General features: G+C 42.0%; 2 protein-coding genes across 2 annotated transcripts in view; both read left to right on the top strand.

Annotated features, from left to right (window-relative positions):
• The window catches only part of LOC310931052 (genetic suppressor element 1-like), a gene marked incomplete at both ends in the record, with an annotated part of 44,453 nt that extends 34,449 nt beyond the window's left edge, over positions 1–10,004 (top strand). The window contains 13 exons of the mRNA XM_083894131.1: positions 286–446; positions 1,459–1,662; positions 2,555–2,710; positions 3,444–3,727; positions 4,143–4,473; positions 5,457–6,052; positions 6,229–6,341; positions 6,550–6,829; positions 7,863–7,976; positions 8,066–8,437; positions 8,594–8,905; positions 9,653–9,756; positions 9,867–10,004. Coding sequence (XP_083750257.1) covers positions 286–446; positions 1,459–1,662; positions 2,555–2,710; positions 3,444–3,727; positions 4,143–4,473; positions 5,457–6,052; positions 6,229–6,341; positions 6,550–6,829; positions 7,863–7,976; positions 8,066–8,437; positions 8,594–8,905; positions 9,653–9,756; positions 9,867–10,004 — 3,165 coding nt within the window. The remainder of the gene's footprint in view (positions 1–285; positions 447–1,458; positions 1,663–2,554; positions 2,711–3,443; positions 3,728–4,142; positions 4,474–5,456; positions 6,053–6,228; positions 6,342–6,549; positions 6,830–7,862; positions 7,977–8,065; positions 8,438–8,593; positions 8,906–9,652; positions 9,757–9,866) is intronic.
• Positions 10,005–14,153: 4,149 nt separating this feature from the next.
• psmd7 (proteasome 26S subunit, non-ATPase 7) lies at positions 14,154–19,176 on the top strand. Its single transcript, XM_083893481.1, has 8 exons — positions 14,154–14,292; positions 14,695–14,786; positions 15,939–16,031; positions 16,122–16,219; positions 16,349–16,429; positions 17,774–17,865; positions 18,118–18,316; positions 18,812–19,176. The coding sequence occupies exons 1-8, from the start codon at positions 14,219–14,221 to the stop codon at positions 19,079–19,081; spliced, it is 999 nt and encodes a 332-aa protein (XP_083749607.1). The 5' UTR covers positions 14,154–14,218; the 3' UTR covers positions 19,082–19,176.

Here is a 19,176-nt window from a genome sequence, read left to right on the forward strand (position 1 = left end):
GTCACTATTAAGTGGTGTACACTGTGTTTGTATTTATTCAAGTTTGATGCCATCTTTTAGTGAGGAAGAGGAAATGCTGAAGGAGAGAGAGCAGTGCTCTAATATTAGGTTCATCCCTCCACTTTGATCTTGACCTGTTATGACATATCAGACCCACTTTTCCACTCCGCCGACTTTCTAGGTGCATCTCTTCCCCTTCCTTTTTTTCTACTCAGTCTCAGTCTAATGCACCCTCGGAGCCTGCAGACATAGGGTACATAGTAATGTCTGCTCTCACCCTGCCAGGTTGAGCTCAGTGTCCAGGGACTGAGTCGGGAGAGGGTGGGAGCTGAGAACAACCAGCAGGATAAGAGGACTCCACCTATACCTTCACATCACCCACTGGCTCACCCATTCGGCCTCACTCCAAGCTCCATCATGCAAGACCCCAGACTACAGAGCCTTAGGTAAGTGAGACACACACTCACTGTCACTGTCACTGACATTCCATCAGCCTCACGATCTTTGCCTCAGCAAGTGTAAGGCCTTTATGTGTGAAGTTTGCGTCAAGCCCATTCTGTACACAGTAAAAGATACACACAGTAAACGATACACACAGTCGGCTTTCAATCCTTTCTCTCTCTGTCTGTTATACTGCATGGTATATCTAAAAATGACACCGTAAGACTTTCACATTCTTTTTCCGTTGCCTGGAAGTGACCGTTTCCTGTCCATCACTCAGTGAACTACAGTGTGTCTAGTTTGTACCATCAGTTAATGCACAGGCAGTTTTTACAATCAATACTTCAATCATTATGGACGGTACCAAACTGAACCAGCTGCTTTCAGTTGCTCGTAGGTGTAAATGTCAGTGTGAATGATGGTTTGTCTCTTTATGTTGCCTCATAGACCATAACAGGAAATGGATATCTTCAAATTCCACTTTTTTAAAACTATTTTTTTGACACCTGCTGTCAATCAGACCGGTGTTCACTCGTACTTTATCATCTGCTTTCTTCTAAATGGGAACATCATTTACAAAATTGACATCACGGTGTTAATGAAGAAGAATTGAAACTTACAATTAAGACTATTAACTCATCAGGAACAAGTTTAATGATACAAACCAAGTGAAAAGTAGAAGCTCATTTTCCCATAGACTTACATTCAAAGTCAGTCTTTTCTTTTGCAACCTGTCAGTTTGCCAACCCTGTGTCTTACAGCTACCTCTGTGCTACTTCCATGCCTCTCTGTTTATACCAGAAGACTGTGTCCATCTCTTATATATACTGTAGTTTGTGGTTGCCCCTTGATGGACTGGTGACCTGTCCAGGGTGTATCCTGCCTAGTCTCACCCAGTGACCCAGCCCTCCATGCAAATAAACCCTCAAACCTCTTCATACGGAACACTTATGTAGCCAAATGTGGTATTTGTATTTCAAATGCACAAATGTAAACTCTGTGCCTATGTTTCAGCAGTTTGCCAGGGCAGATGCACGCTGTGGTTCCCTCAGGTGCCGTCCCAGAAGAATACCTGAGAACACTCCGACCCTTCGCCACTTCAGATGACCTTCGACTGACCTCTTTACCCTTGAGTCTTGACCCTGCCGTTGCTGCACATGCTGCAGCTGCTGCTGCTTACTATCATCCTGCCTACCTGCACCACCCGCTGTCCCTGCCACGGTAATTACACCACCACTAAATCCTGTAGTTCCTGTATCATCCTACCACACGGGAACACAATGTTTGTGTAATATCATTTGCAGATTAATTAAAGTGAGTACATGTTGTTGTTGTTAATGTTATTATTCTGCTTCTGTTTGATCTATGGCTCTGTGCAGCAATACTATCAGACTAGAGTTTCAGTCAGAAACCAGAATATTGACAGCACCTGGCATTTGTTCTGTATTTTTTGCCTGAACACAACACAGTCAGAGTAAGATGGAGCATACTCTGACTGTCATGGTGGTTGTAGCCTTTATTTATGGTTATGGCAACTGACAAAAGTTATTGTTGCATCCCTGAGGAAGCAATTATTAGCCCGTGAACACACATTCACAGGTCACACACCTTATGAGTGATCACCAGCACTTACTGTATGAGTGTGATAACATTTCACAGATCAGTTCTTCTTTATTATCTCTTGTTGAACTGTTGGATGAGAAAAAGGATAACATCCACCTTAGATATTATTATTATTATATTAGATATAAATGGTAAATGGTAATGTGTGTGTATACAGCAACAGAGATGCATTTATCAGGTTAAATTGCTTTACTAGTGCAATGTTGCAAATAGAGAATATCAGCAGGTTATCAACAGGATCTAAACACTGCTATACTGAAATGTTTTGACTGTATTTTTTTTATTAAAGATTTATATTATATTAACTGTATATCTTTAAAGTGACAGCTTTAGACAATACTTACAGTAGAAAAAGGCTATTTATACAGAGAATCATCCTTTCATCATTGCTGCTGTGACGTTTCCAAACAAACTGGCCTTTGTAGATAGTCGTCATATTAGCACAGTGTGGTTGTTGATTTTCCTCTGTCTGTCGGTCCGTGTGTCATAGGATGGAGGAGTCTCTGTGTCTGTCTGCACTGAGGTCACAGTTCTACTCGGTACCTGCAGGAGGCGCTTTCCCTCCTCTCCACCACTCTGCCCTCCACTTGCACCTGCCTGGAGGCCGCTATCCTGGGGAACTAAACCACACAGTGCTGGCTGAGAGGTGACACACACACACACACACACGCACACACACAATACCTTTTTTTCCATCCTTCCATCCTTCCATCCTTCCATCCTTCCGTCCTTCCTTTCCTTCCTTCCCTGTGTTTGCAGAGCTGTGCTGTTTCTTACTCACCGGTTGCTGAGTGTGAGATATTTTTAGCACAAACCGCGCACTCATCATAGTCACAGTGCACATGGACACACACACGCACACACACGCACACACACACACGCACAGCATGCCACTGCATACATAAAAAGCCGCACACATGCACATAAGGAAGTCTTTTTCACCTTCTCTCTGTGTCACCACTTCCTCTCCACTGTTTCCCTGTGGAAGCAGGGAAATATTTGTGTTTGAAATGTGTGGTATTAATTGTCTGGTTGTGTGCTTCTTGTTTGTTTGTTTGTGTACTATCGATTGCTGGTGAATGTGTTGAGTTGTGTGTGTGTGTGTGTGTGTGTCCTTTTCCTGTGGATACCTATTAAGTGTTCATCTGCTCTTGCTCAGTCATGCTGTGTATGGATTATTTTCCTCATGGTAAATGGAGTGTGTTTGCGTGTGTGTGTGTCTCTGTGAGTGTGTGTTTGTTTGTGTGAGGTTCACCAGTGTGTGGTTAATATCTGCCTCATGTTGGGTGTTGCATCTCTCACCTTCTCCCCCTGTGTGTGTGTGTGTGTGTGTGTGTGTGTGTGTGTTGTGTGTGCACACTCGTCAACCTCCCCCACAGGCTACAGATGGAGAATGAGCTCCGCCAGCGAGAGAGAGAGCAAGAGCGCGAACGAGAGAAAGAGAGGGAGCGCGAGGCAGGGCTGGAGCGGGAGCGAGAGAAGGAGCGAGAGAGGGAGGAGGAGAGGGAGAGAGAGCTGGACAGACAGAAGGAGAGGCAGAGGGAGAGACAACAGCAGATGGTCAGAGCGGCAGAGAGCCACTACCTGGCTGAGCTGCAGGCTCGGAGGGCAGCAACGGAGGACAGGACCAGGCCAGGGGAGAGACTGACCCCAAACAGACTGGGTACTGACACACACACACACACACACACACACACACACACACACACACACACACACACACACACACACACACACACACACACACACACACACACACACACACACACACACACACACACACACACACACACACACATCTCTTCCTGTTAGGACAGTGCACTGACTTCCAGTAAACCAGCAAACGCCTGCCTCGAAACTTAATCGAACCTCATTTCACGACATAAACCTAACTTGATCCAGAGCCTCAAAAATGAGCATCCTCCTCAGAAGGACCATTGTTAGCCTCATTAGACCAGAAAAGAAATAACAAAAATGAACAAATACACACAGGTTTGCGCAGCTATACATATATTTAATCTGAATATTTCATCTAGTAGTGTAAGATGTAGAATAATTTTGTTTTTTATGATCTCCAGATAAAGCCAAGGATTTGGAGCACCCAGCTTTCCCAGCACTTAAACCTCTGCCCCAGCAGGCGGGCCATCACCCCTCCAGGGCTTCAATCCCACACCTGGTGCCCAGTCTGGTGCCTTCCCACCTGGGGAAGCATCATGCTGCTGCTGCTGCTGCTGCTGCTTCTGCCAGGGGGATCCATGGAGCTCTGGCAGCCGCCATGACATCTCAGAGGAGCAGCGAGGAAGCCTGGTTAACACGGCAACGGGGGCAAGGACAGGAGAGGGAGGGTCCACTGGAGCTGGGCTTCAGATCACCAGGGAATGGGATGGATGCGAGAAGAGACAACCACAGGTGAGAATGCCAAACAGGAAAACAATCTCGCTTCAGGAAAATGATTTATGGTCCTGCAAATGCACACACTCTCGCTGGTCTCTTGAATCAAAATGAGATGGCCGTCTTTCTATTGGAAGGTTGTGGGTTTGATTCCCGAGAGTGAATGGGTGGATGGAAATCAAGACTAGAAAAGTGCTATATAAATTAAACATTTACATACGCCATTCGCACAGTCATGGCCCATTTATTCGCAGGTTTAAATGGAGTCTTGGAGTGGCTCATTTTGTCTTTGTCTTTGCTTAATTTTTTTGCAGTGATGCTAATTCCTGCACCATTTCTCCAAAACCTGCATTAGTCAGCTGTTAACGTAGCTGATAGCCATTAAAAAATGATATTCACTCACCCTTGACTAAAGTCAAAGGTATACAATAGTAACGACTGTAACGTTGTCACTGAGCTCCATGATCTGGCTGTTGCTGTTGTTTTCTTCCTCCAACTCATTTTGATCCTGCACATTTGTCACATTTAGCACGTGGGTTATTCAGCTGTAAAAAAACACCTCAGAACAGACCAACCACTGGCACTTAGAATGCTGATAATTACCCCTTTTTAAAGGGATACTTCACCGATTTGAATGTGGCTTTGTATTGCTAGAATAGCAGTAGTATTTTTTAGAAAATGTGCTTCCCTCCCTCAGTTTTTCCCTGACTTGTAAACAAAATCTGTTTTCCTTATCCAAATGTGCCCTACTGTGAGTCAAATGATGCGTTTTGCATCAGAGTAGGGCACATTTTGAAAATGGAAAACAGATTTTTTTACAACTCAGTGAAAAACTGAGGGAGGGAAGCACATTTTCTAAAAAATACTACTGCTATTCTAGCAATACAAAGCCACATTCAAATCGGTGAAGTATCCCTTTAAGTGGGTTCACCTGGATTAAAAATGTATATCCACTAGGCTCAACATTTAATCCACTGTTTGCTTTATTTTGTCCAAAACAGATCCACTTCTGTCCATCATAACCCAGGAAACAAAGATGTTCCCTCCTGCCTTGGTGCTCCACCACCTCTGATCTCCCCTAAAGGCCTTCATCAGCCACCTGTCCCTCCACCTACTCTGTGGAACCCAGCTTCACTTGTGGACACGCCTGCAGACTCTCGCAGGAAACTCAACCCTCCTACGCCACCAAGCCGACCACCTCCTGGACTGACGAGAGCTGACCGACCGGCTGTAAGCTGGGGAGAGAAGCTGGAAGACAGGGGGAAGAAGAGGGCAGAAGGACCAGAGAGGTACCCTCCACTGAGGGGAGCTAGTTTACATGAGTCCTGGAACAGGGCTGAGCAGGACAGAGCCGTCCAGAATTTCTACCACCGGCATCACTTTAATAACCTTCACCAGAGATCCAGCGCAGCGCTGTCTGTCCCCAGCACTGACCCAGGGGGACGGTGCCAAGAAGCCTCTCTGTCTCCAGTGAGGGAGCGACCAAGTCAGCCGCGGGACAGCATGCTGGTTTATGACGAGGTTTTCCAGCAGCACCGCCGGCTCCTCAGCAAGCTCGACCTGGAGGAGAGGAGGAGGAAGGAGGCAAAGGAGGGAGGTGAGCAGGATGATGGAGGAGGAGGAGGAGGGAGGGAGGAGGGATGGAATGGGGGGCGGGGTTAGACAGAAGAGATGACTGCAGGGAATGGCTGCTTGTGACATTACAAACCAGCCTAAAGGTACTGCAATCTTTTATGATGAAGAATAATGCCTGTCTTGCTGTGCTCCTTTCAGGTTATTTCTATGACCTGGATGAGTCATACGATGAGAGCGATGAGGAGGAGGTGAAAACCCATTTGAGGAGAGTGACACAACAGCCCCCACTCAAACTGGACACATCCTCAGAGGTGCATGAATAGAAACTTACATATTCATGCTTTTATCACAGGTTTGACGTTTTAAAGCTGCAGTCTGTAACTTAAAGTGATTTTTTGTTGTTGTTGGTGTTAATATTCTGCCTCATCCTTGTCATGTCATCCGAAAGACATACACACTACATTTTGTTCCCTTTTGAATGATATTCACCTGCCAAAATGTGTCTCTCTCTCCTTAAAGAAAGTGGATTTCCTGCGTGTGTGCGGTCTGACCACAGTGGCCCATCGTGATGACCTTCTAGTGCAGAAGAGGAGGAAGAGGAGGAGGAGGATGAGAGAGCGCAGCCGCTCTCCGCCGGCCATGCAGAGAAAGAGAAAGGCCTTGTCACCTTCGACACCTACAGCTACCTTAAGTACCCCGTACTCTGCTAAGCAGATGGACAGCACCCCTGATCTGGAGGACAAGAAAGACTTCCTCCTTATGTTTAACCTCTCCCATGTCAGCCCACAGCAGAGAAGAGGTAACTTCCTGCTTAGTATCTACACACACATCCTACGTCCTCATCTGGTGATTTCCCGTGGACAGCTACAACACCGAGTTTATCCCCGTGTGCCTAGATTTGCGCTAGATTTATTTTTATTTTTATGTTATCTATGTCACACACATAAGTAAATACAAGAAAAATACCCTAAAAATCCAGTAAAGTAAAAGTGAGTGAAGGCGGAGGGTGATAGATGCCTACAGCCAGAAAAATATACACTAGATAACAACACATTAAGACATTTAAAATGTCCAAAAAGATTACAAAATAGAATAAACAGGGAATCAAACTGTATAAAAAGGCAAGAACAGTATTTATCATTCATCATTGTTTCCAGACGTCATGACCGACATTGTACAAATTAAGTTTTTAACACAACAGAATCTCAATATGTTTTATTTGATGGAGGATTAGGATTCCTGGCCTGTGTAATTGAATGGTTATGTGTGTGAATTATTGCTAAGGTAATATCTAGAGCTGTGTGGTTAAATGTTTTGTTTTGTAAGTGTTGCATACTTGTTTAGATGGACACTGGTGCACATCTTTGTTGGTCTCACTGGAAAACCTAGTCAACATTACAACTGCAGTGATCAGATTTCCATTAAAATCTGGATAAATCTGGATAAACCTTGGTATTTTTAGGTGAAAACCATAGAACATATATATATATATAAGAAATAAACCTAACCTTCTCGTTTGAAAAGTGAAGCTGAGGAAGTCGGATGGTTTGCCAGTTGTCTTCCTCAATAAATCACAATGTCAATATATTTTGAATGATGTCTCATTTAGTTCAACATCCATCTCTTACGTACAGTAACTGGTACAAACTGAAAATGTGCAGCCTTGGTTAAACCTTTATTCCAAGGTTGTGTGCTTCCTGCGATGGTGTGTGAGTGGACATCACCTCACATCATCCATTTGATGACCTTTTTTCCATCAGTGTCTGGTACATTATACATTTTTATGTGAACTGTGAATGACAGGTGTTCTTATTCTGTCCCTTTGTCTGCAGATAAAGAGAGGGCGGAAGAGCTCCTGAGGGCCATTCAGAGGAAGACCGTAACTTTGGACACGCTCAGATATAACCCTTTACCTCCATGCAGCCCCCTTCCTGCTCCATCAACGGGTGAGCAGCCACACCCACACATCTATACTGGTATATACAGATGAAACAAACAAAACTCCTTCTAATGATGTGTGCACATTTATTTATAGGTGACTCGTCCTCAGCTCCTGTGCAGAGTCAATCAAACGGACATGTGTACCCAGAGTCTCCCAGCCCTTCCCCTCCTTACTCAAATAAACCCAAGAACTCAATTAACAGCTCATTCAAACACTCGGTGGACTCACAGGTGGCTCGAAACCCTCCACCCTTATCCTCCACTTATGAAAAGGTCGAACTAATGGAGGTGCCGCTAAACAGGAATCTCCCGAATGGCATCCAGAGTGCTTCTCCTCAGAAAAAGGAGCCCAACCCTGTGCAGAACGGAAATAATCGTCCCTGGGAGAGATTCACACCTGAGGCCTTTGCTCAGCATTTCCACCAGGCCGTGCTGCAGTCCACACAAAACACAAAGCACAACAAAGGTTAGCCACTTATTCCCTGAAGTGCATGACCATTAGGTTCCATTGTGTCTTGTAAAATGACAGTAGTCTGCCATCTTGTGGTGTTCATGTGAATGAACCTAAAATGTGCCCTGATGTGTTGAAGATGACTCTTTTCTGTCACTGACTTCTTCTCAGGAATCTCAAATAGCGTCCCTCAAGCTGCCGTGAAGGCGGAGCCTCACAGCGTCTCTCAGCTGAAGCATTCCAATCTTAACCACGCCCCTCAGCACGCACTCGTCAACGGCCACCACTCTCACTCTCACTCTCACTCTCCTGTAGCCAGGCGGGAAACTGCAGCGCTGCAGGAACACCTGTCTGATGAAGACATGGAGGAATCTGGACAGGAGGAGGACGATGATGAAGACGAGGAGGAAGAAGTGGAAGAAGCTCCAAGGAAGTGGCAGGGTATTGAGGCTATTTTTGAGGCCTACCACGACCATGTGAACGGTAAGTCAGACGGTTTAAGAGCTAGTTAAATAGAGAAAATTAAGTAAATAAACATATATTTGACTATTTTGTGCATGGTATGTGAAATGTTTCATTTTATTCTATAAATGCAATTAAGGATTTATAGAAAATAAGGACTTATTCTGGACGATTGATATGTTGATTAATTATAATATACATTTGACAGTTAAAAAGACTACAATATTAAGGCAGTTATTCACTGTTCTCTTAAAAACCTTTGATCTGTGTGTGGGACTCGAACATATCCATCTATCCAACCGACATATCAACCAAAGACTGCACTAACTTGAACTCGCCCATTTAGACCCCGTATTGGTATTTACATCCATCCTGAGTGATGACTCTCCAAATCTGTCCTGAATGTGTCCTCAGATCTGATCTCAAAAAACACTTTAATAGGTGGTTTGAGGACACATACGTCCACATTCATGTGCTTCATGAGCACAATCTGTCTAATCTGTGTATCTGAGTAAAGGTTGGGGGAAGCCGCACGAGACGCATCCAGGGGCCATTTTAATGCCAGGTATAAACGGTCCATACTTAGTGCTACCCATGTTTGATGGGATCATCAAGGTCAGGTGTTAATACCAGGTCTGACCGGGGCCAAAGAGACAAACGGCCGTTCACGCTGTGAGAGGAAACCTGAGCTGGAGACGGCAGGAGAACATCCTCTTGCTTTGAACCCACATGTTTGTGTTAATGTTTGTGTTTTTTCTTCCTGGGCAGAGTGGAGTATAGAGAGGCACGTTCTTCACAGTCAGTGTAAACAACTGGAGGCACACAACTATAATCTGAGCAGAACTGCAGAGCAGCTCTCCGTCACTATGGGTGTAAGTACCTTAGATCTGTCACGCTTTTGTCTTTCTGTTTTGTCATTTAGCCCAGTGCAGAAAGTGATGCCTCTGTAATGAGAGTGGTTTCTGTTCCTTCTTTTTGTCAGGAGCTGGTGGGTCAGAGGCAGAAAGTGAGAGAGGAGCGAGAGAGACTGCAGGCCCAGCTGGAGCACTTCAGGAGGTGTTTGACATTACCCAGCATTCAGTGGGGCAGGGGGCAAGTCAATGGACACACACAGAGGTGACCTCTGACACCGACTCTCTGAAGGATCCATCTCTGACTGCAGAGGCACAGAAACAAGAGTAAGATGGAACGGAGCCAGACCAGCGCCTGTGCTTGAAGGAGCTAATCCATGTCTTGTTACCTTTCTGGCCAATCAGTTATGTTATCTGACTGCTTCCAGATGCAATTGATTATCTGCCATGTTTGCCACAGTAACAGCGATCCATTGTTGTCTATATCGTGTGGACCGCTCTGTCTCTCTCGTTTGAGTTAAACAACACAGATTAACGGTCCACGACAACACTGTGTTGGTCCGAGAGCGTCTTCGAGGACTCCCACTGTTACCTGGTTTGGCTTTAAGGATTTCTCCACCATTTAAATTGTGTCACGTCAATTTTAATGGATCTACACTGATGGGTCGTATCACTTGGCACAAATCCGGAGCCTCAGTCTGGACAGCAAGTGTGCAGTGGTCGCTTGAGTCAAGGAATCAAAGCACACCTCAGGCCTTAACCTTGAAAGGATGCACTTGAATTTGAAATTGGGGAAATACTTGACCGTCCTCTGTGTGGTGTGATTTTTGTGTCTTCTGTATTGCCGTTTTTTTTCAGACATAATAAATCTGGATAAAATCTGGATAAACAGACACTCCAGAGTTTGTCATTCACACATGATGAATGAAGTGGGAGATTGTCCAGCTGACTTCACAACAGACGGAGAATCTCCTCGTTCTAACATGAGCACACTCAGACATTATCTGGAGATTAGGCAGCGGGCAGGAGAATCTCTGGAAAATGTCACTATATTTATAATCTGTGGAGAATCTCAGGAGTGCGGTACATGTCTGACAGCTGAAGCCGTCTGTGCTGGTTCTGGTCTAAAACATCTAAAAGATCAAATGGTATCGGTGAAGTTTGTTCTGGAGATTATTACAATACATTTTCCATTGTGAAGTCTCTTGTGATAAACAAATTATTTAGTTTTATTGTTTAACACTTTCTCGTGGGAAGCCATATGTTACTTCAGAAGTTAGTGCTGCTGCTGGTCAGAATGATTTAAAATGTTTAAAAGGTGATGAAGGAACATTATAACAGTGATCAAAAGTGAGGATGAAAGATGAAAATGATTGTCTTAATCTCAGAACATCAATAAGATATTATTATCCTCACTGTTCACATGTTTTTTTGTGCACTTGACATGCCATAAACTGTTAACAAAACTTGAAGAGAATAATGAATCAGAATAATTACATTTTATTGATTAGAAGTAATTTTCTACATGTTGTTAAATAATTGGGGACCACTATACTTGTAGACTGTCCAACCTTACAAATGCTTTCTATACCTGAACATCATTTCCTGTTTTAAAGAGTAACTTTAAATGAATGGAACAGAAAAGCCAAATTATCATCAGAGTCTTTTCACTCAAAACCTTTAAAATACTTGTTAATGAGTGACACAGACATTTGGAAGTCTTTGGATGACTTTTATTTGTGTTCAAACATGGTTTGTGCCTCTTTGCCTCTGAATACTCAACACTGCAGGACTGTTTGTTTCCTACAAGCACAAACTGCTCTGTCAGTCTCCTCTACAAACCTGCTGTGATCTCCTGCATATTTGTTTCAGTTGGTTATGTTATGTAATGTATTATTTGGGCTGTATGATTACAGTGAATTATTTATTAACATATATATTGTTGTACATTCTGATGGAAATTTACATTAAAATATTTGTAAAACGTCTTTTATCCGTGACTGTCGTATTTCTGTAAAGGGAGAGTTTTCACATTTGATTAATATTAAACAATCGCAATCAAACCCATTATAAATTACAACAGTTACAATTATTTTTGAACTTTTCTGGGCTCTAACTGGAGTATAATGTGGGGAAGTGGTCAATGGATTTGGACCCTTCATTAAAAAACTCACATTATTCACTCACTTCGCTGTTTTTCTTCTTGAGTTTGAAAAGCAAGGTTAACATGAAAAAGCTATATGAAGAAATGTCCCAAACAAAGGTAAGTGTGACCTATACTTTATAAACTTTATATAATTTTATTCAACACATAATCCATTTAACTGGTTTACAAATACAGACTCTTCTATTTCCAAAATGTACACAAACTATTGAGAATATTAATGGAGAGAACCAGAGAATTAAAACATTGTCCAACCAAGACATCAACCAAGTAAAACCTGTGTGTGTTTGTGTGTGTGTGTGCGTGTGTGCGTGCGTGCGTGCGTGCATGCATGCGTGCGTGTGCGCGTGTGTGTGTGTCTTAAATAGGCTGTGTGGACCAATTGTCATGCAAACCTATCTTTGTGAGGGCATTTGTTTCAATTAAATTAAACTGTATTTGTATAGCGCCAGATCACAACATACATTATCTCAAGGCACCATACACAGTAGGTGTACACATAAACCTTCACAACATTAGAGAGAGCAGAGAAACCCAACAATTCACACAATGAGCAAACACTAGGTATCAGTGGAGTGAAAAAACTCCTTTTTAACAGACGAGGAAATCTCTGACAGAACCAGACCCTAATGTGTGCAGCCATCTGCCTCGACCGGTTGGGGTGAAAAGAAAAATGGGGGACAGAAAGGACAAGAAGGAGGTGATGTAGAGACAGAAGACAGAGACCAGGAGCAGATATATATATATACAGTATATACTATAGAACTGTATCAAGTTATATGTTTAGATGGAGTCAGTAGTGACATGTTTATAGAACTACAGTGTAATTTATATAAGCAACGGCAGAGATTGTTAAAAATGATACTGATATCGACTTTTAATTATAGCATAATAATAATGGTGATGATATGTATGATAACAATAATAATAGCCAAAACTGGATCTGAATCCTGCAACCTGCAAGATGAGGACACAGAGAAAGAGAGAGAGAGAGAGAGGGGGGGGGGGGGGTTGACAGGAAGGAAAGACACAAACTAGGGAGAGAAAGAACAAGGTGAATGACATAATAAAGTCATATTCATAACCTGAGTGTGAGAGAATGCACCACAAGAATTCCCCCTGCAGTCTTGGTCTATAGCAGCATAACTAAGAGGTGGTCCAGGTTTCCCTGAGCCAGCTCTAACATTTGGCTGGTCCATACAACTTTAACAGGCTTTCTGAGGATTAAGACATGCTTTTAGGGTTAGAATTGAGTTTAGGTTAGGGTCATGGTAAGGGTTAGGGTTAGGAATTTAGTCGTGATGATTAGCAAATGGGGATGCATGATGTATATGTGTACACACAAAAAATACAAAACCAGCATGTGTGTGTATGTGTATGTGTTCTTCTTATCATTATTATTATAATTATTATTTCTGACAGGCTGTACACTAAGGGGCACAGTTCAAAGCTCTCAATCCACAGTTTAACAGTTATATTTCAGTTCTCCTCAATGGGACCTTTACTGGCATAAACAGACCTTGTCAGGACTAGTAGTCCTCATGGAGACCAAAACCTGTCTGTAATGAGGCAGAGCCTCATTTCCGAGGAACTGGGTAAGTTTAGGGCTAGGATTTGACTTGTGTGAGATTAAGGTTACAGTTTGGCATGAACTGGTTATGTTTAAGGTTAATTGTAAGGCTTTGTTCAGGCTGCCGAAATGAATGAATATCAATGCATGTCCTTAAGAGGATAGCTGTATGACATTATAGATGTTATATGATACTTTTATAAAACATAATGTGTTGGTATGGTATGGTATGGTAAATTACCACATAACATTTAAGTTAATATAAATAAGGGAAGTGGTAGATCAAAGAGAAGAGTTAGTATTATCACTATCTACAAACTTCTATTAGAAATACATTTATTTATTTATTTATTTTTCAAATGAAGATAAAGAGAAGGGTCAATATTTTAACTGGACTGAGATTTGGAGCATTGTGCATTATCCAGTTATCTGAAAAAATATTGGAAAACTGGTCTACATGTCAGAATATAAAGGGACAGATTTTGTTTGCTTCAGAAAAAGGACTTTGATCTGCTATGTGGAGCTTTGAACTGAGCTGAAACACTTTAAACAGCAATCTGTCCGTGTACAGTCTGTCGGAAATTATTAATATTAGAAAAAGGACAGGGCTTCAAGAATAGCTGTGCGCGTCTGTCTGTTGTCATGAGAAACGGAAAACGGAAGTGACGTCAGACACAAAGGCCGTGACAGTAGTGTAGCCGTCATTGTGCGTGCGGTAGGCTTGTGTGCTGTTTATTTTCCCTGCTAAAATGCCGGACTTAGCGGTCGAAAACGTGGTCGTTCACCCCCTGGTGTTACTCAGCGTAGTCGATCACTTCAACAGGTCAGTATCCTCAGCTTTCGCGATCATTCTTTATCAGTGTTTGCAGTCAATTTACCCAGCAGCGTAACTTCGCTGCTAAGCTAAGCTACATGTTAGCGCTGCTGAGTCAGTGCCCTGTTTAGAATGAATGCAGACATCACCAGGCTAGTTAGCTTACTGAAACCAATTTACCCCAGAGCCTAACCCATGTCTGAAAATAATATATGTTAAATTCATAGACGAAACAATGATGTGCACTATATAACAATATATTCTGATGATAGTATATTGTCATTCATTCTAATTATGGACAGATAAACACGATGGGCTAGCTATTAGCTTAGCTTGCAGTAGTAACCTAGCTAACTCCTCACTTTATGTCATCATAAACCTGAAAGAGTATTTGTTCTGTTCACTGTACAGGATAGGAAAGGTTGGTAATCAAAAACGAGTGGTTGGTGTCCTCCTGGGGTCATGGCAGAAAAAAGTTCTCGATGTTTCCAACAGTTTTGCGGGTGAGTATCATTCAGGAAACATAATAGAAACAGAATTACGAAATTAAGCACGAGAGACTGAGACATGTTATAAATAAATAAGTGTTTTTACATGTCTTGCTTAAGGGTTCACCAGAAGACACAGGTCGTGTCACTTAACACAAGTAAACAAAGAAGCCAAGTCATCCTTTATGCATTCCTCTGCATTTAAATTAAAGTTTTTTCATGGCAGATAGACGACAAACAAATCACTGACAATAGTAATTACATTAACATATCCTGGTCACAATACACAGTTAATATTGCAAATCACAGTAGATATAGAATGGTGTTGAGCAAAAAGAGCTTTGAACTGTGTAGAGCAGCATTACACCTCAGTGTACAGCCTGCTGGAAAGTATTTAAATGCTATTGGTCTTCATCATTGGACGTCAGGCATTATGCAGTTGTGCATTAGGTGGTGTCAGGGTATTGCTTGCAGGGTATTGTCAGGGTATTGCCCTGACAGCTTAAGAAAGAGGCTGTTGCAGAACCCTGCAGTGCAGCTCTTGATGCTGTATAACCTGCTGCCAGAGGGTAGAGGGACAAACAACTGCAGGGATTGCATTCCATCACATTGTAATTCTAAAGGTGCACAGTGGTACATTGTGGTACAGTAGACCAGGACACTCCACAGCCCATATGTAAAATGGGGTGCTGATTGATGGAAGGAGACAGGATGTCCAGTCTCAGCAGGAAGTGAAGACGTCATTGCTGCTTCTTCACTGCAGTGCTGGTGTTGACATCAGTGGTACCAAACATGGTAATTGCGGCTGATAAACCACTACAGTTGTGCTGCACTTGCAAGTGAAAGTGAAGGTGATGTTGGATTCAGTATCACACACTGCAGTTTATGGAACCATGAATTAGGATTGTTGTTGTTGTTGAGCTTGAGATGCTTCTTTTTGTCCTCATTCATCTCACTGATAATAAAGGTTTTTATTAATTCATGAAAACTCTCTTCGCTCCAGAATAGCATAAGATGAATGTTGATTATGTTATAAATTAGCACTACTTTCATGTTAAGCACAATATGAAGCCGATTTATTTTAAAGAGCCATACATATTATATAAAATAAATTGGCAGATATATTAGCTGCTACAGACAATTAAGTCTGTCAATGTTCATTTCCAGTACCATTCGATGAGGATGACAGAGATGACTCTGTTTGGTTCCTGGACCATGACTACCTGGAGAACATGTATGGCATGTTCAAAAAAGTTAATGGTAAGTTACTGTGTGCTTTGACATAATTAATGTGTTTTAATGTTATCTTCATTTTACAGCCGTTAATAACTTGATTTATCTGGTTTTCAGCCAGAGAAAGAATAGTTGGATGGTACCACACAGGACCCAAACTACACAAGAATGACATTGCCATCAATGAGCTCATCAAGCAGTACTGCACTAATTCGGTATGCAGCTGTTTAGATTTTCACCCTTGCTAAATGTGCACGAGGATGTATCTAGACAACACCTTGTTCCACTCATTCATTCTGATGTTAAATAACTAATCATATTTCTCTCTTAAACAAACCCACCAGGTATTGGTCATTATAGATGTGAAGCCCAAAGATCTTGGTCTACCCACAGAAGCATACATCTCTGTGGAGGAAATACATGACGTAAGTGAATCATGGTGTGCACCAGATTTTGAAAGTATTTTATTTGCAAACTATTGAATAAGGAATGACAGAATCAGTATTTGTTGCTGTATGATTATGAATATAACAATAGAATTGTATAAGAATAAGACCAATGAAAGCTCCTTGAAATGGCGGTTTGACATTCACACATATCCAGTTTTAGTCCACTTATAGTGAGCTGCATAAACCCGGCTGCCGCTGTATAGAGCTGCAACTAACGATTATTTTCGATTAATCTGTCGATTATTTTCTCGATTAATCGATGAATCGGTTGGTTCATAAAATGTTAAAAAACGTTGATCAGTGTTTGTCAAACCTGGAAATGACGATGTTCTTGAATGTCTTGTTTTGTCCACAAACCAAAATGATTCAGTTTTAATGATTTCTTTGTTATGTGGAGCAAAGAAACTAAGAAAATATTCACATTTAAGAAGCTAAAACAGTCAGAAATCTTGTTTTAATCATGAAAAAACCTTCCTATCGATTATCAAAATAGTTGCCGATTAATTTTGTAATCGATTAATAATCGATTCATCGATTAATCGTTTCAGGTCTACCGCTGTATTTCAGTCAAGTGACTGTGTTAGACAGAGTCTGTGCTGCGGTCATGGAGGACGTATTGAGGACGTCATTCAGTTACACTGAAAACGACTGCTTTACAAGTCGCTAGTCACTCACCATAGTGGAAAAGGGCCATTACACATTTTCCTGTGTAACTTCATCTAAAATGGGTTGGGTATACAGACGTTTACATGTGCAAAAATATACATTACACGTAGTAGAGCAGTAAAAGACAAATATTAAACTATTAGAAATATATAACTACGAAAAGACTGGTATATTAAAAAACGGAACGTGGTGCGCGCACACAGCTGGTTCATTGGAGAAAGCGCACGCACACACACACACACACATACACACTCAGATTGGCTGGTACTTCCCTCTTGCTCTACCACTCACATGAAGAATACACTCCATGAAACCGTTTTTGCCCATACCGCCCAGCACTAGCTCCAGTAATTAATAATTTCACTTTTTGTTTTTTAAGATGCTCTTTTTTCCACAAAGTCCCAGCAGGTGATACTTCAGTACTAATAAATATCTTTGTATGCACACATTGTTTATCTTGTGTGTACAAGATAAAAAAAAAAAAAACAGTGGTTAGGACTGACGAGTATTCTGTAGTGGCTAAATATTGAAGTGAATATTTTAATATTTATCCTCTCACATTAAAGACATTTGTACTGATTGGTTAGTGTCTACATGAAAACAAACTATTTGGGATTGTTTTGTGAAAAACATTTTTTTTCTCACTGTTTGTAGGATGGCACTCCCACATCCAAGACATTTGAGCATGTGACCAGTGAGATTGGCGCTGAGGAAGCAGAGGAGGTGGGAGTGGAGCACCTGCTCAGGTACTGAAGAAATTCTTACACCGCATTGTAACCACTAGGGACGCAACGGTATTCGGTATTTTACTGAACAGTTCGGTAGACCCTGTTCGGTTCAATACGCAATGGCAAACAACTGTATTTCGATAAATTTCAGTCCGTCTAAACCGTCGTAACCACACTAAAATAATAATAATAACGTTGGTACAATATATTAAAACTGGACAGCCAGTATTTACGCTCTAACCCTTCTTATGTCTTTTCTCCTGTTTCCAGAGATATCAAAGATACCACAGTGGGGACTCTGTCTCAGCGCATCACAAACCAGGTTCATGGCCTGAAGGGACTCAACTCAAAGCTGCTGGACATTCGTGCTTACCTAGAGAGAGTGGTAGCAGGCAAACTTCCAATTAATCACCAGATCGTCTACCAGCTGCAGGATGTCTTCAATCTGCTGCCTGATGTTAACTTACTGGTAAGTCATGTGTGTTTATTGTTCAGTGCAGTAACTGCATGTTGAAGCAGTTTTTACCTCTGACCGGAGAAAGACGCGCATGACGTCATGTTTATGTGACTCCTGATTGTTAAAATGAGTCTCTAAACTAAAGCACACACATACAGTTATTTGTAGCGCTGCTCTCTTCGCCAAAAATAAACAGACCGCTCCAGTTCAACTGTAGGCACGCTAACGACACTAAAGAAGCTAACGGAGCTAACACAGCTAACTGGTAAACTGTACTCCGGTGCTGCGGCACCTATTAACCTGGTTAATACCTTCTGTTTTCATATTTTTAATTGTTTTAGTGTCACTGCATTAAATAAGATCACACAAATATTTAAAGTGTTTGTTGCCTTTCACACCTTTTAATAAATTAAAAAAAAAAAAAAATTCATGTAATTTATTGTCGTATTACGTGTGTGATTGTACTAGACTTCCTCCATAGCTGATGTTTGCGTTTGGTCCTTGCAGGAGTTCACAAAAGCCTTCTACCTTAAGACCAACGACCAGATGCTGGTGGTCTACCTGGCCTCGCTCATCCGCTCTGTGGTGGCTCTGCACAACCTGATCAACAACAAGATCTCCAACCGAGACGCAGAGAAGAAGGAAGGACAAGAAAAGGAGGAAGGCAAGAAAGAGAAGAAAGATGACAAAGAGAAAAAAGATGATAAGGACAAAGACAAAGACAAGGAGAAGGAGACAGGAGATGGTGCCAAGAAAGATGAAAAGAAGAAAAAATGAGAATCATCATCTCAAATCATCTTCATCTGGATGGTGCTCTACTTTGTGCCCACAGCCACACTTTGATGTATGTGGGTCTCGGGATAAAAGTAGGG

This window comes from Microchirus variegatus (assembly GCF_963457635.1).
Source record: "Microchirus variegatus genome assembly, chromosome: 8".
Lineage (NCBI taxonomy): Eukaryota > Metazoa > Chordata > Actinopteri > Pleuronectiformes > Soleidae > Microchirus > Microchirus variegatus.

What these genes read in the sequence shown, in the direction of transcription:
- psmd7 (XM_083893481.1), top strand. Translation starts at nt 14,219, where the DNA reads ATGCCGGACTTAGCGGTCGAAAACGTGGTCGTTCACCCCCTGGTGTTA. An exon ending in TGTTTCCAACAGTTTTGCGG is followed by an intron (nt 14,787 to 15,938) that starts GTGAGTATCATT and finishes GTTCATTTCCAG; the next exon opens with TACCATTCGATGAGGATGAC. An exon ending in GGAGTGGAGCACCTGCTCAG is followed by an intron (nt 17,866 to 18,117) that starts GTACTGAAGAAA and finishes TCCTGTTTCCAG; the next exon opens with AGATATCAAAGATACCACAG.